At 44.5% G+C, this 18,064-nt stretch overlaps 1 protein-coding gene across 1 annotated transcript in view; it reads right to left on the minus strand.

Annotated features, from left to right (window-relative positions):
- LOC120927109 (phospholipid-transporting ATPase IC-like) overlaps positions 1–18,064 on the minus strand; it is a 163,881-nt gene that overhangs the window by 108,189 nt on the left and 37,628 nt on the right. Inside the window, exons 2-3 of the mRNA XM_040337549.1 lie at positions 10,088–10,254; positions 3,882–3,979 (exon numbers count right to left, since the gene is read on the minus strand). Of these exons, the coding sequence (XP_040193483.1) occupies positions 3,882–3,979; positions 10,088–10,253 (264 nt within the window). The 5' untranslated portion in view covers position 10,254. The remainder of the gene's footprint in view (positions 1–3,881; positions 3,980–10,087; positions 10,255–18,064) is intronic.

Genomic DNA, 18,064 nt, shown 5'->3' on the forward strand with positions numbered 1-18,064 from the left:
AGTCTTGCATACACACTGTCAGACTAAATTCCGACCGTCAAAAACACAGTGACGTAAAACACTACCACGAGCTGAGAAAAATAAAGTTCAATGCTTCCGAGCATGCGTCAACTTGATTCTGAGCATGCGTGGGTTTTTTCTCCGTCGAATTTGCACACAGACGATATGAATTTTCTATCGTTTATTTTTTCATCGGAAAAAAATAAAACATGTTCTATTTCTAAACGCAGACGGAAAAAAGTCCGATGAGGCCCACACACGATCGGAAATTTCGATGAATTTTTTCTCGACGTGAGTCTTGTCAAGCCTGCCTTGCATACACACGATCGTGAAAAAAAAAATGCTCGAGCAAAGCGCGGTGACGTACAACACGTACAACGGCACTATAAAGGGGAAGTTCCATTCGAATGGTGCCACCCTTAGGGCTGATTATGCAAATTTCTCTTCTCATAACTTGCTTCTGAGCATGCATGTTTTTTTTCCCGTCGTTAAAGCCTACACGCGACCATTTTTCACGACGTGAAAAACGACGACGTGAAAAACATTGAGAGAAAATAGAGCAGGTTCTAAATTCTTACTGCCCATTTTTCACGTCGTGAAAAATGCTCTGGAGCCTACACGCGATCGTTTTTAACCTGCCTGCCCGTATTCCCGAGTGTGGCTCGGGGGGAGATTTCTGTGCTACTATCGGTAACTCCGAGCCACTCTCGGGATTCCCTCGCTGGATGCTGGAAAAGGTTACTTACCTTTTCCCTGGGATCCAGCGATGTATTTCCGCAGTGCACGGTGGACGGATGTTCCGCCCGATGCACTGTGTTCCCCTGATTCCCTTTTCTACAAGCGTTGCGACGCAGGGGGGCGGAACGGCGCCAAATTCAAACAGTATAAAGTGAAAACACAGTAAAACACACTGATACAATGTAATCCTATTGGATTACAATGAAAAAATAAAATACAGTGACCTTAGATTGCCCCCCAGTGCTTTCTCCAGTGCCCTTGTCTGCAGATTTACTGTACTTTGTGTCTGTAAACTGCACAGCGACCATGGCATCAAAAAAGCGCGCCTCTACCTCAAAATCGCTATGCGACCTGTTGGAAAACAGCGACAGCGATACAGAATCGCTTGCAGAGGAGATGAGTGACAGCGACTCGTGGGGAAGTTCGTCATCAGACGCAGAAAGTGATTTGAGCGATGATCCTGCGACTGTGCCTAGCGATGTGCGGACTTGGTGCTCGATTGTTTACGGTACGGAGCACGTAGCGCCACCAAGATTTCCGTTTACAGGAGCACCTGGGATCAAAGTGGATGTTGAGGATGACAATCCCTTGGCATACTTCCAACTTTTTTTGACGGATGAAGTTATCGCCAAAATTGTTTTGGAGACAAATAGCTACCAGGAGCAACAAGCTGCTACCCATCAGCGATTTTCAAGGCGCAGAAAATGGGAACCAGTAACCAGCGAGGACATCTGGAAGTTTCTTGGCCTTATAATTTTACAGGGAGTGGTGGGGAAACCCCTGCAGAAATGGTACTGGACAACCAACAAATTATTGGCCACATCTTTTTTTGGAATCGTCATGTCGGAATATACATTTTAGCTGATTATGAAATATTTGCACTTTGCAAATAATGAGGACTTTGATGAGAGTTCTCATCCAGCTCCAAAGCTGAAAAAAATTTGGGAGATTTACCAACTTATTTTGAGTAATTTTCAGCAGACCTATATTCCAGAGAGAGACATTACTATTGATGAAAGTCTAATGGCCTACAAAGGTAGACTCAGCTGGATACAGTTCATCGCATCAAAGCGAGCACGCTCTGGCATAAAGTCATTTATGCTGTGTGAATCCAGCTCTGGGTACATCTGGAATTCAGTCCTGTACACCAGGAAAGGGACCAAATTCTGCCAGCGATTCAGCGGTTTTGGAATGGCAACCGCTTTGGTTCTTTCCTTGATTGAGCCATTGCTGAACCAGGACTACTGTGTCACCACAGACAGTTTTTACACGTCCCCAGAACTCAACTTTTGCCGTCAACTTTTGCCAACAAAAAGCTTGGGGCAGGAGAAGTAGTTGCCTGGCAAAAAGGAAAAATTATGACACTGAAGTGGCGGGACAAAAAAGACGTGTGCCTTATGAGTACCATTCATAACACCTCGACCGTAATGGTACACACCAAAGGTGGAAAGGATGTGATGAAGCCACAGGTTGTGTTGGACTACAACCACACCATGGGAGGTGTGGACAGAGCTGACCAGGCCATGACCTTTTATCCAGCCATGAGAAAGCAACAAAAAAAATACTATAAAAAAAATTCCGGCATCTTCTTGAACAGTGCCTCTGGAAAGCCTTCATTCTGATCATAGGTGTGCGCAGCCTTTGGCATTAGGGTGTGCACCCCAAAGCTCAAACACACCCACGATGTTCGTTCATAAAGGGAAGGGGCCGGTAAATGGCATATTTACTGGCCCCTTCCCCCACTCATCCTAAAACATTCACAGCAACAACCGGTGGGAGAGGAGGGAAGCCGGCAGTGCTGTGGGGGGAAGGAGGGGGATCCAGGTCAGTAGGGGGAATCTGTTCTGCAAAGGGTGATTAGGGTGTGCCTGGGCACACCTGGCACACCCTGTGCGCACGCCTATGATTCTGATGAAAAAAAAAAAAAGTGGCAGGCCTATAGTCCATGCGGACTTTGTTTGGAAGGTTGCAGAACTAATCTTTCTAAAGCACCAGACGCCAACGGCTGTAAACCGCTCGGACGTCGGGCTGCTGGTGTTGTGAACCCTGAACAACTTACTGGTCGTCACTTTATGGACCACATTCCACCCACTGAAAAAAAAAAGCACCCACAAGGATGTGTGTGGTTTGCTGCTCCAAGCGTGACGACACCGGAAGAAAAATCCAAAAAGAAACACTTCCTATTGTCCCGACTGTGGCGTTGGTCTTTGTGCTGTACCTTGTTTTAAAATTTTCCATACCCGAGACGTTTACTGACTAATAATATTGCACCCTTCTTTGACCGCCCAAAAAATCAGAGTTTTTGATTATATTATTTACTAAAATGTATTGAATAAAAAGTATTGTTATTATTAAATTATTATTTGTTATTATTTATTATATTATAATTTATGATTTTGTGTTTCAAACTTTATCATACCTGAGACGTCTACTAGACTCTTGTTTGGACAGATTTAAGTGAGTTATTCCTAAGAATTACAGGCCTGCAATCTAAAACGCCAAATTTCCATGCAAAATAATGGTACCACTTTCAGCACCTAAAATCTGAAAGAATCATACCGCCAGAGAGGTTAAAGTGGAGGTTCACCCTCAAAACAATTTTTGACATCACACGGAGCCGCGCCATCCTACCGACAGAATGCCGGTGGTTGGTTTTTTTTCTCAGCACATACCTCGTTATCACGATTTTGACCTCACTGCGATCCCGCGGGAGTGGGCTTTCCCAAGCACTGCCTGTGATTGACAGGCTTCCGAACGGCGCATACTGCGCGTCACAGGTTGCCGAAAAAACCCGGTGTCGGTGCAGCTCTATACGGCTCTATACGGCGCCTGTGCACCGACGTTCGGGTTCTGTCGGCAACCTGTGACGCGCAGTATGTGCCGTTCGGAAGCCTGTCAATCACAGGCAGTGCTTGGGAACGCCCACTCCCGCGGGATCGCCGTGAGGTCAAAATCCTGATTAAGAGGTATGGGCTGAGAAAAAAAAAAAAACACCGGCATTCTGTCGGTAGGATGGCGCGGCTCCGTGTGATGTCAAAAATTGTTTTAAAGTCTTCCCTTTTTATAAAAAGTACAATGATACTTATTAGAAAAAAAAAAAAAGTTTGAATCTTACAGGAAAATAAGTAAAATAAAATACATACAGCATATTTACTTTTCTTAAAGAAGATATGATGTTTCTTCATGAATTGGGGTTGATTGCAGAAGTTAGGATCATTTGCTTTCACCTTCCAGTTGCAAGCTGAACGGAAAGAAGAGATTTTAGAAGACTGAGCTTTTTATTTTGGGTGGTGAGCACCATGGTTCATTTTCGAGAAGCAGGTCCAGGATAATAAACCTTTTTTGACAATGCTATGGAATTTACATTTTTTCCCCCCAATACTTTATTTAAAGAAACACACAGTAAGTACAAAGACCACAGCACTGGCAGTCCTAAAATGAAACATTTCCATGAATAAGGTCTACACAACAAAAGCCATTATGTACAGGAGAGGCAAACATGCATACAATGGAATGACCCGGCCGGAAGATTAGGGTCTAGGGAGCCTCTGTACCCCGCGTGGCGTTTTCCACGGTAGACACTGTTTTTCTAAGAAAGAAAAAGAGCAAGAATGACCCAAGGGGTCTTACCCAATAATAAGAACAATAAAGACAAAGGATGAGCAAAGTAAAACAGGGGAGGGGGGAAGAAAAAAAAGGGGGGGTAAAGGGAAGGGTGCAAGGGGACCATTCAAACTGCCAATTAATCCAACCGGGCCTGGGGACCCATCATTATAGTCTCTAGTAAAGGGGATTCAATTCAGCAGCCCTGTGTACTTCTCAGAGTTCCACCCAAAAATTTAACTTCCGCTTTTCGGAACCCTCCCCCCCTCTGGTGTCACATTTGGCACCTTTCAGGGGTAAAGGGGGGAGCAGATACCTGTGTAATACAGGTATTTGCACCCACTTCCGGGCATAGATAGCCACATTATCTGCAGGTATCTACGCCACTTCCCGCCCCCCCCCCCGCTGACTTTTGGGAGACACACAGGTCCCAGAAGACAGATGTGTATTCTGTGTGTGTGTGTGTGTGTGTATACTGTGTGTATTCTGTGTGTGTGTATACTGTGTGTGTGTATTGTGTGTCTGTGTGTATACTGTGTATGTATACTGTATGGGCCAGATCCACAAAGAAGTTAAGCCGCGTAACTTCTAGGATGCGCCGGCGTATCTTTTTTCTGTTTCCCAGAAAGCAAGATACGCTGGATTTTTGCTTAGATACGACTGAAGTATGTCTCTTACGCCGTCGTATCTTAGTTGCATATTTACGCTGGCTGCTAGGTGGTGCTTCCGTAGATTTACGCGTAGAATATGCAAATTAAGTAGATACGCCGATTCACGAACGTACGTGCGCCCGGCGTATCTATATGCGTCGTTTGCGTAAGGCGTCGGACCGGCGTAAAGTTACCCCTGCTATAGTGAGGCGTACGCAATATTAAGTATGGACGTCGGGACAGCGTCGAATTTTCCGTCGTTTACGTAGTTTGCGTAAAACGTTCGCGAATAGAGCTTTGCGTAAGTTACGTTCACGTCGTCTAGGCATTGAGCGGGCGTAATTTAATTTGAAAATTCAACGTGATACTGAGCATGCGCGCGCATTCGCCGTTCGAAAAAAGCGTCATTTACGTGGGGTCATGCTTAGTTTACATAAAACACGCCCCCCTGTTCTTCATTTGATTTAGGCGCGCTTACGCCGGCACATTTACGCTACGCCGCCGTAACTTTAGATGCAAGTGCTTTGTGAATACAGCACTTCCCGCTCTAAGTTGCGGCGGCGTAGCGTAACTACGATACGCTACGCCCGCTTATATTTACGCCTATCTACGTGAATCTGGGCCATGTGTGTGTGTGTATACTGTGTGGCCCCCTAATCTATTGCCTGTGGGCCCCATAATCTCCTATTGCCCGGGTGCCCCATAATTTCCTATTGCCCGGGGTCCCATGAGTTGTCAGTCCGACCCTTCATGTTGATTGTATTTGATGCTTACTTGCCATCATATTTGTCATTCCCATTGGTCAAAAGTAGTTGAAATTGTCTGAAAATTGTTAGGAGTGTAGCCAGCTAAAGACTGAGGGCCATATTCCCGTAGATTTCGGGGGGGGGGGGGGGGGGGCGCGTAAGCCATTTACACTCCGCCGCCCCAACCTACAGGAGCAAGTGCTGTATTCCCCAAACACTTGCTCTGTAGTTTGGGGCGGTGTAGTGTAATTGGCCCGGCGTATCCCCGCGTAACTCCAAGGGGGCGGCTTGTATTTAAATTAAGCGCGCCCCCGTTTCGAGCGAACTGCGCATGCGCCGGGCTAGAAATAGCCCAGTGCGCATGCTCCAGTTCTCGGCGGAAAACGTCAATGACGCCGACGTGTGCGTCATTGACGTAAAGTCGTATTCAAGAACGACTTAGTAAAATGATGTACCCGACGGGAAAAGACGACGCGGACCCGACGTCATACTTAACATGGCATAAGTGGGACTGGCATAAGGTTACCCCTCATATAGCAGGGGTAACTTTACACTTGCGCAAACGACGTTAGCGACGGTTACGCGACGCGATTTCGTTCGGGAATCGACGTATCAGGCTCATTTGCATAAACAAATGAGACCTGAACGTAAACGCCACCTAGCGGCCGGCGGCGAATTACATTTAGGATCCGACAGTGTAAGTGACTTACACTAGTCGAATCCTAGCCTAAATCCGGCGTACAAAATAATGATACGAAGGCGGGAAATTCGGTTTACGCCGGTGTATCAGATACACCGGCGTAATTTGTTTAAGAATATGGCCCTGAATTTACAGCTAAGCTACAAATAGGAAGCTGTGAGATAAAGCATCTGTAGCGAAATCTCAGTAGGTGGCTAAATAAGGGGCTAGACCTGGTACCTCAGCACTTCTTGAAGCTTGTTGAAAGCCTGCTAGCAGCTTGCCTAAAGTGGCAATCAGCACTCCCATAAGGTTTTGTGTTTAACATTTACAAACTGGAGCTGAATGGTACCTTAAAAGCTTCAATAAACCTCACTGAAAGCTCTGCAAATGCTTTGCCAAAATTAGCTTTTCACACCGCTCTTATACAAGCTGAAACAGACCTTTAGGGTTTTATAGGCAAAAAGTGAAAATGCCATTGCAAAGTGAACAGCCTATTTTCCTTTAGTAAATCAACTGTATTGCACTGACCGCCAAGCAGTGGCGGCTGGTGAAGTTTTATGATGGGGGGGCGCAATACCCCGCCCTTCCACATTTGGTCCCTCCCACTTCTCATAAGCCACACCCCTTATAGAATCCACCACTCCGTCCCCTGTATTCCACTCAATGTCAGGAGTATACAGCTCAGCGTCACAGCACAGAGTATATAGCCCCAGCATCACAAATCATGGTATATAGCGCAGCCTTACAGATCGGTGCAAACAAACTAAAATATGACACTGTTAGTAATGAAGGACTCGAAATGGGCAGGAGATTACCAGAGAGTGACTGCGGACATACTGCACAAGATTACCAGAGACTGCGGACATACTGCACAGGATTACCAGAGACTGCGGACATACTGCACAGGATTACCAGAGACTGCGGACATACTGCACAGGATTACCAGAGACTGCGGACATACTGCACAGGATTACCAGAGACTGCGGACATACTGCACAAGATTACCAGAGACTGCGGACATACTGCACAGGATTACCAGCGACTGCGGACATACTGCACAGGATTACCAGAGACTGCGGACATACTGCACAAGAGTACCAGAGACTGCGGACATACTGCAGGAGATTACCAGAGACTGCGGACATACTGCAGGAGATTACCAGAGACTGCGGACATACTGCAGGAGATTACCAGAGACTGCGGACATACTGCAAAAGATTACCAGAGACTGCGGACATACAGCAGGAGATTGCAAGAGACTGCGGACATACTGCACAAGATTACCAGAGACTGCGGACATACAGCAGGAGATTACCAGAGACTGCGGACATACTGCAGGAGATTACCAGAGACTGCGGACATACTGCACAAGATTACCAGAGACTGCGGACATACTGCACAAGATTACCAGAGACTGCGGACATACTGCACAAGATTACCAGAGACTGCGGACATACTGCACAAGATTACCAGAGACTGCGGACATACTGCAGGAGATTACCAGAGACTGCGGACATACTACACAAGATTACCAGAGACTGCGGACATACTGCACAAGATTACCAGAGACTGCGGATATACTGCAGGAGATTACCAGAGACTGCGGACATACTACACAAGATTACCAGAGACTGCGGACATACTGCACAGGATTACCAGAGACTGCAGGAATTACTTGTCCTGCGACTTGGGACTTAAATGTTGCATAAAAACTTTTTTTATACTTAATGTGCAGGGAAAATATCGGCCGTCAACACCACCCCACCCCCCGCTTGCAAATTGTCCTGCGACTTGGGACTGGAAAGTTGCAGGATAAGTTGGACCCGATGATTTCCAATGAGAACCGTTCATATCTGTGCGACTTCAAAGTAGTCCCTGCATTACTTTGGTCCCACATTGATGCAACTTGAGGTCCATAGACCTCCAGAATACACAGGCATTGCTTTAAGTCACATCAGAATTGCAGTAGAATTGTGCAACTTTCAGACTGCATTAGCCTGAAAGTCGCAAGATTCTGCCACAATTTTTTGGTGCGATTTTGCAGCGACTTGAAGCAATGCCTATGTATTCTGGAGGTCTATGGACCTCAAGTCACATCAAGGTGGGACAAAACTAATGCAGGGACTACTTCAAAGTTGCACAGATATGAACAGTTCTCATTGGAAATCATCGGGTCCAACTTATCCTGCAACTTTCCAGTCCCAAGTCGCAGGACAATTTGCAAGCGGGGGGTGGGGTGGTGTTGACGGCCGATATTTTCCCTGCACATTAAGTATAAAAAAAGTTTTTTTTTTAATAACTGGGGGGGGGGGGGCGGTCTGGTGGGGTAGTGTTACCGCCCGCTATTTGTGCTGTAATGAATTTTTACATAGAAAAGAAATGTTGTTAATAAATGGGTAAATGAATTATAAAAAAAAGATTTTTTTAATAACCGTTATTGGAAAAATCTTTTTTTTATAATTCATTTACCCATTTATTAACAACATTTATTTTCTAGGTAAAAATTCATTACAGCACAAGTAACACTACAGCGGGCGGTAACACTACCCCACCAGACCACCACCCCCCCAGTTATTAAAAAAAAAACTTTTTTTATACTTAATGCTAAATTGAATCAAATATAAAAAATAAACTGTTAATAATCTTAATATATTTAACTAATATTAAATTAAAAAAAACATTGATTGGGGGGGGGGTTGTTGCCTGGCATTATTTTCGCTGAATATTAAATATTAAAAAATATTTTAAAAAAATATGAAAAAATATATAAAAAAGAAATTGGATTAAGCAGGGGGGGTGGAGGTTGGATGCCAGCCGCCGAATATTAGATAAAAAAACGAATATTAAATGCAAAAAAAGACTATGAATAAGCGGGGGGGGGGGTGCCACCGAAGAATAAACAATAGAAAAAAAAACTTTGAATAAGCGGGGGGGGGGGGGGGCCGCCGAAGAATAATCGATTGAAAAAAAAACTTTGAGTAATGGGGGGGGGCCGGCGGCCGCCGCATACGATTGTGGAAATAAGATAGTGGCAATCGCGGGAGGGGTTGGATGCTGCTGTGAAGCAGCCGCCGATGTAGAGATAGGCAGGCTTACCTGTTCCTCGGTCGGGCGCAGTGAGCTCGAGCTGACCCGACGTCACTTCCGGTTTTTCCAGTGACGTCGGAACGAGCACAGAGACGGGCGGGTGCACACAGACAGTTTATGCACCCGCCCGGCCATAACAATACACTCCATCGCGCCAGAAGTAAGTGGCGCGATGGAGAGCGCCACAAAGGCGTATTTTTTGTGCCAATGTAGCGCCGCGTCTGCAATCCCGTGATTGCACAGACGTGGCGCTACTCCTAAAGGACTGTTCCCGGCGTCCGGCGCGCGGACATTAGGCCCTTTTTTGGGAAAAAAAAATTTCTTAAAGGGACAGATTTAAAAAAAAAATTTTTTTTTTTTTTTTTTTTTTACTGACTGTGTGATGGGGGGCGGCGCCCGGGCGCCCCTATGGACGGGCCGCCACTGCCGCCAAGAAATAGGTAGTGTATTTTTTCATATCGTACCTTCATAATCTGTACAGCCTGGATATACAGTATACTGTAGGCATGTAAAGGCTATTACTTTTACTTTTCTGTTTATTTAAATGGATACAAATTAAATCAGAGAGAAATAGCACTTGCCTTTGGATGTCTGTTCCTGTTCAGGACGTGTCGTGACTTCATTTTCCTCTGGTCCTGGAGACTGGGGGCCGTCTAGCTCATCATCTGTCTCATCATCTGAATATGGCAGGTCTTCATCGTTTGGACTTTCTGAATCCTGACTTACCGCCCGTCCACCTCTTGCCATGCTGCTCACCAATATAGGAAAATTAACAGGTCAGTACATATTCTGCTCACCGGGCATTTATTCAATGTATCTGTGTTTATGTGCTTGAAATGACATATTGGTTTTCTTGATGTATTCCAAGCTAGTTATGCAGGGCGCAGACACCGCCTACTGCTCCCTTTCTGGTATAGCTTTAGCTGTTTATATTAGTTACGTATTGTTATTTCTTAGAATGTGTTAATAAAGTTGTTAGAAACCTGTGCATTCAGGGAGATTCTCAAGAGCTAGTGAGTCAGCCACCATTATAATTATCTTCAGCAAGGCATTAAAGAGTTCCAACCACAATTAGCATTTTTTAAATGTATGTCCTTTCATCCTGCGTTTTTATAATATAAATCCGGTCACTTACTATTTTACAATCTGCCGCCGATCCGCATAGATATTCAAAAAATATAGTTTTTAAAACTATGTCTACATCGTTGTCATTTTGCTTGTGGGCATTGTGAATCCTACAAGCACTTACTTCCTGGAAGTCTTGGATGGGGAGTGATAATTGGACAGCGCGCTGCATCCTGGGAAATGATGACACACATTTCCCAGGAGCATTAGAGGGAGATGATGTCAGAATCCTAGGTGGTTTCAAAGGCAGATTTCGTGGGACTGCATAGCAACAGGCATTTCCAGATGAGTAAAAAAAATAATTATTTTTTTACTTTTTTAGGTCTAATGAGCACAATAATGAAAAAAAAAATTGGGATGGAAACTCCACTTTAAGGCTGTTTGTTTCTCCACCTCTTGCCATCACCCATCAGCGAGCTTAAAAATTGAGTTCTTGATATCCCATTCTGTGTTATAGAGCATTGTTTCTTTATTGTATGCAATATTGTACTGATTGATATTTATGTTATCATTTTTTTTTTCACCTGGCTTGTTCTAATAAATATAAGATCAAAGAAATATGGTATCTGAAGTTTACGGAGAGGAAGAGAAGTGCGTTCCACCGCCAACCAAACTGTAACCAGGAAAGGTCTTATCAGCACAGTGCTTTCTAGCACACGCGCGGCCCCTGTGTTCGGAGGACAGCGGTGAACCCTTTTCATTCTCTTTTTAACTACTTGCCGACCAGCCGCCGTCATTCTACGGCGGCAGGTCGGCTCTCCTGGGCGAGAGCCCGTAGCTATACGGCGGCTCTTTGAGCGGCCACTCCTGTGCGCCCCCGACTCCCGTGCGTGTGCCCGGCGGGCTCGATCGCCGCCGGGCACCCGCGATTGCTCGTTACAGAGCGGGGACCGGGAGCTGTGTGTGTAAACACACAGCTCTCAGTCCTGTCAGGGGGGGAAATGCTGATCTTCTGTTCATACAATGTATGAACAGAGGATCAGTGTTTCCCCTAGTGAGGCCACCCCCCCCCCACAGTTAGAACACACCCAGGGACATACTTAACCCCTTCCCCGCCCCCTAGTGTTAACCCCTTCACTGCCAGTGGCATTTTTATAGTAATCCAATGCATTTTTATAGCACTGATCGCTATAAAAATGCCAATGGTCCCAAAAATGTTTCAAAAGTGTCCGAAGTGTCCGCCATAATGTCGCAGTACCGAAAAAAAATCGCTGATCGCCGCCATTACTAGTAAAAAAAATATAATAAAAATGCCATAAAAATACCCCCTATTTTGTAAACGCTATAACTTTTGCGCAAACCAATCAATAAACGCTTATTGCGATTTTTTTTTTACGAAAAATATGTAGAAGAATACGTATCGTCCTAAACTGAGGAAAAAAAATGTTTTTTTATATATTTTTGGAGGATATTTATTACAGCAAAAAGTAAAAAATATTATTTTTTTTCAAAATTGTCACTCTATTTTTGTTTATAGCGCAAAAAATAAAAACCGCAGAGGTGATCAAATACCACCAAAAGAAAGCTCTATTTGTGGGAAAAAAAGGACGCCAATTTTTTTGGGAGCCACGTCGCACGACCGCGCAATTGTCAGTTAAAGCGGCGCAGTCCCGAATCGCAAAAAGTCCTCTGGTCTTTGGGCAGCAATATGGTCCGGGGGTTAAGTGGTTAATGTTCATTACATTGTACGTATATTGGAAGCAGGGCTGTGTTTGCAGGGGGGGTGGGGCATGTATTAAAACGGCATTACCCAATATATTGCCTTTGTTTTTTATGTGCCCTGAATGACATTAACCCCTGCTGACCCTGGAGAGATGATGGAAGTCTGATTAAGAGAAATTGGTATACAAAGCTATAATTTATATACCTTCTGGTGAGTGTGAACCCCAGAACGGGAGTGTGACCCACTTTCGAGGTGAAGACTGGGAATTGGTGTAGGGTGCACTACAAAGCCTATCCTAGAAGCACATATCACCTTAGAACTGTACCTGTTTTTCTGGACTTCTATTTTATGAGGAGTTGGACTTGATCCAATAACTAGCGCGGTTTTATCAATTGGACTTTGGTTCTACTAGCCTTTTCATGTGACAACACTGAAGAAATTACACTTTGCTACAATGTAAAGTAGTAAGTGTACAGCTTGTATAACGGAACAAATTATTTTAGTTTCCATTGATTTCATTGGGGAAACTTGCTTTGATATGCGAGTACTTTGGATTAAGAGCATTCTACTGGAACGAATTATGCTTGTAATCCGAGAATAATCCGAATGATTTTAGAAACTATCTGCGTATGACGGACTCCTGCTTTCAGCATCTTATACTTGCTGTCCCCCTATATTAGGAAGCAGGACACCTGTATGAGGACAGCTATTCCAGCAGAACAAAAGCTCATAGCCACTTTGCGCTACTTGGCGACAGGGAGAAGTCTCCAGGATATAAAGTTCACCACTGGTATCTCTCCCCAGGCTCTGGGAGTCATAATTCCCGAGACTTGTCCGGCCATTATTCAAGTCCTGCAGAAGGACTATGTTCGGGTAAGTTATTTTCTGTAATATCACATTCTATCTACTTCATGTTTTATGTTTTATTATGTATTTTTTCTTACATCATTCCCATTATTGTAATTAGCTGTAAATGTCCTCTTTTTGCATGCTGAATCTTTTTCTTGGCCTACATGCATATTTGTAACCTCCCCAGCATGCTACCCTGGGGCCTGGGCACATCCACACCTAGCATACTAAAACATATTTTTTTGTTTTTATATTTTTTGGCTTCTCTTAACAACCCTTAAACCGTGTCACATTTGTATTGTTGTCCTCAAATTCATGCAGAGTGCAAGAGATCCTTTTTTGGGGTGCACAAACTCTTTTGTAACCCTCTCCTCCCCAAAATGCTGAATCACCTGATACAACTACTCTCTTTGCTGACTTAGCAAAACATATACGCAGTATACCCCTTTTGTTATTGTTAGATTTCTGCCAGAATTCTCCAAAGCATGTAGTCACTAGCACTAGTACACTATTAATTTCTGGTCTCCATTTTTTTAAATGTTAAATTATGCATGTTAAAATCTGCTTATTATGATTTGTTTTTTTGTTTTTGTATATATTATGTCACTTCTTATCTGTCCACTGGGCTGCCAATCTTAAAAAAACGGAGTGGCTTGCAAAATGTACCTTCATTTGTTCCCCATTTTGGTCACATGGAAGTGGAGAGGGTTATTACCAAGTCCTAAAACTCTACCCATTCAACCTCATCCCCATAAAATTATTGTAATGTGCCACCAGAGGGAGTGAGGAAGCATATAAGTATAACTTTTTAACTTTATTGTCAACATACTGCTTTAAATTTCATTTGTTTACATTGCCCCTAGAATGTATGTGTCAAAATAGCTTGCAATTGTATGTGCTCAAGTAGTAATAACATTTTCTTTGCTTGACTCCACAGTAGGGTGACCACGTGTCCCGGATTTCCCGGGACAGTCCCGCATTCTGCAGGTCTGTCCCGGGCACATTCACACTGGGACAATACAGTGCCCCGGAATGTAACTGACACAGGTCTTAGCATGAACCCCTCAGAGCTTAAGATGTGACACCCCCCCAAATAGTGAAGAACTACAGGTTCCAGCATAGATTTGTGAAATCTATGGGATCACACTCTTAGATCTCACGGGTTCATGCTGGGAGTTTCAAATTTGGGGGGGTCACATCTTTAGATATCTGGGGTTCATGATGGGATTGGTAGTCCTTTACTTGGGGGGGGGTGACCTCCCCGAAGTTAAGGACTACAGGTCCCAGCATGACCCCCCCCCCCAGAGCTGAAGACGTAAGACCCCCCGCCCCCCAAATAGTGAAGAACTACAGGTCACAGCATAAACCTGTGAAATCTATGGGATCACACCCTTAGATCTCAGGGGTTCATGCTGGGTGTTGTAGTCCTTAAAATTTGGGAGGGTCACATCTTTAGATATTAGGAGTTCATGCTGGGACTTGTAGTCCTTGTAGTCCTTCCCTTTTTGGGGGATGTGACCCCCAAAGTGAAGGACTCCAGGTTCCACCATGAACCCCTCAGAGCTGAATATGTGACACCCCCCCCCCCCCCCAACCAGTGAAGAACAACAGGTCCCAGGATGAACCAGTGAGATCTACGGGGTCACAAAAAAGGGGCGTGTCCCTGAATGTCAGTTTGGAAATGTGGTCACCCTACTCCATAGTTTCCTTCCAACCCCCAGCAATGGCAGGATGTGGCGGCCCAGTTTGCCAATCTGTGGAATTTTCCCAACTGTGGGAGTGCCATTGATGGCAAACATGTGAGGATTGTCCCACCACCTGACTCTGACTCTTATTATTTTAACTATAAGGGCTTTTGCAGCATAGTTTGGCTTGCTGTTGTGTCAGCGAACTATGAGTTCCTGTATGTGGATGTGGAGATGAATGGGCGCCACTTTATTATAACAAGCATGAGGTTTTGGGACCTCAAAAGATCCCTATTGCCTCTGCCTTGAAAAAGGGATCCTCGGAGGTCCCGAAACGTTCCCCGTGTTGCCTGTTACAGATTGCGAGTAACGCGGTCAACGAGCATTTCGCAATACGAGTACTGTATTTTTAAGATACGTAAATCGGTTTACGAGTGTTGTCTTGCAAAACGAGCAGGATTCAGGCCAAAGCGCTGTGCAGTACCGCGTTTGGCCTGAGGTGGGGAGGTGCTCGGAGCCGCCTGGAAATACTCGGAAAGACGCAAAAATACTCCGTTCCTGAGCCTTTCCGAGGTTTGCCAAGGTCAGTCGAGCTGTCCTCTGGCCTTTCTGGCTGTTTCCAAGGCTCTCCGGCGCCCCCCACCTCCAACTGGCCACATGCGGTTTTGCATAATATTGAAGTCAATGCGGAACAAATTATTTTCGTTTCCATTGATTTCATTGGGGAAACTTGCTTTGATATGCGAGTAATTTGGATTACTGTCAGGGATCGGATGGAAGACTGATTTGATGAGGTCGGCCTCTCTTATATCTCCTGTCCTGGCTCCGCTGAAGGTGAGGAAGCTGAAGGACAAGAGGGACACGAGTGCCTGGAGCAGGAGGTCCCGGGAGAACAGCTTGGCAGGGTTCAGTGGCCTGGAGTAGACTGTGATGAGCTGAGCAGGAACAGGAAACAACCAGGCAGGTAACCGAGGGTTAACAGCAACCAGGAATATAGACAGGAGCAAGGTCTCAGGGACAGCCAGGTTCGTCAGCAGGCGGGCAGTGAGGTACCAAATCATAGACAGAGCCAGAGTCAGGAACGGACCCGGGTCAGAGATGGGCAGCAGTACAGGAACAGAACACAGAGCCAAGGTCAAGAGCAAGCCGGGTCTAAATACTGGGAGGACACACAGGATCAGAGCAGCATTCAGGAACACAGCTGAAGATCAGTCAGCAATAGTGTTGAGCAGAATACGCCATATTCGATTTCGCGATATATCTCGAATATATAGTCGAATATTCGAGATATATTCGCTAAATTCGAATATTCGTGATATTTTATCGAAATGAAATAATTGCGAATTTTCGCTATTGCGAATGCGAAAATAATTGCGAATTTTCGATAACTGCGGTAGGAGCACTCTGATTGGCTCAGAATATTCGTGATATTTTACAATACAAAATAATTGCGAATATTCGGCAAATGCGGAAGGAGCACTCTGATTGGCTCAGAATATTCGTGATATTTTACAATACAAAATAATTGCGAATATTCGGCAAATGCGGAAGGAGCACTCTGATTGGCTCAGAATATTCTTGATATTTTACAATACAAAATAATTGCGAATATTCGGCAAATGCGGAAGGAGCACTCTGATTGGCTCAGAATATTCGTGATATTTTACAATAGAAAATAAAAAGTGTTTTGCATTGGTGGTGATTCTTTACTCTATCCATCTGTCACAGCCGTTTGTCAATCAAACACCTTGAAGATTGAACACGTTCATGCTGCATGCTTTGGACTTTTTTTCACTTCACATATCAAAGACATTTTTATGAAAGATTATTTTTCTATTATTGGGACTATATTTCTTTATATATTTGTTTCACTGTGTATTTCACAAGTTATTTGCGCTTGCTTATTTTATAATTTGCCCACATGTCTTGTCACTAGACATATTTTTTATTCTTGTAGAGCGACTCCATTTTTTGTCTTGTATTAATTTATGTTGTATAACATTTTTGAGTTGCTGCTGTATTCTCCCCTTTTTTTAAGGTATGCGCAATTTTTTCCTTCTTACAAAAAAAAATAATATCAAACATACAAATATTCATAACAGAAACATACACAAAGCCCCCCCCCCCTTTTGCATCAGAGACAATCAGAGTTCTCCAACCACAGTTATCGAAAATTCGCAATCATTTTCGCATTCGCATTAGCGAAAATTCGCAATTTTTTTTTTTTATATTCGGCAACATAAAAGGATCGCCTCAGCTTAGCTACTCGTCCCAGGGTCTCTAATCATAACAGCAATGCTTTTAGACGTCGATAGGATGTGATCTGTTTTAAAAATAAAATTGAAAAAATGCGAATATTCGGAATTGCGAATATTCATTGCGAAATTCGAAATATATCGCGAATACTCGAATATGCCATATTCGAGCCGAATATTCGCAATACGAATATTCGTGAGCAACACTAGTCAGCAAAGCAAAAGAGCCCAGACTCCCTTTAAATAGGCTGTCTGGCGCCAAGGGAAATTAGGCTCGTACATGTGCGCGCGCGCGCTCGCGCATGTGCGAGTGCCCGTGCGCATGCGCACCCGAGATTGCTTGCTCCTGTGCGCCATTCTATGGCAAAGGCTATGTGCTTGCACACGTCTGTGTGCAAAACGTCTCACAGGAATTCCCTGACAATTACGAGCATTCTACTGGAACGGATTATGGGCCAGATTCAGGTACAAATACTTTACGCTGCGGCGGCGTAACATATCCCATTTACGTTACACCGCTGCAGGTTTACAGCGTAAGTGCCTGATTCACAAAGCCCTTACCTGTAAACTTGCAGGGGTGTAATGTAAATCTGCTCGGCGCAAGCCCGCCTAATTCAAATGAGGCGGGCACCATTTAAATTAGGCGCGTTCCCACGCCGAACATACTGCGCATGCTCCGCCCGTCAAATTACCCGACGTGCATTGCGCTAAATGACAACGCAAAGAAAGTCATTGGTTGTTTGTCATTAGTCATTTGCATATTCTACGACGACCGCAATGGAATCGCCACCTAGCGGCCGGCCTAGAATTGCATCCTAAGATCCGACGGTGTAAGTCAATTACAACTGTCGGATCTTAGGGCTATCTATGCGTAACCTGATTCTATGAATCAGCCGCATACTTACGACGGGCGGATCACAGACATACGACGGCATATCAGGAGATACGCCGTCGTATCTCTTTTGTGAATCTGGCCCTATG

Source organism: Rana temporaria, chromosome 1, assembly GCF_905171775.1.
Source record: "Rana temporaria chromosome 1, aRanTem1.1, whole genome shotgun sequence".
In the NCBI taxonomy this organism is placed as follows: domain Eukaryota; kingdom Metazoa; phylum Chordata; class Amphibia; order Anura; family Ranidae; genus Rana; species Rana temporaria.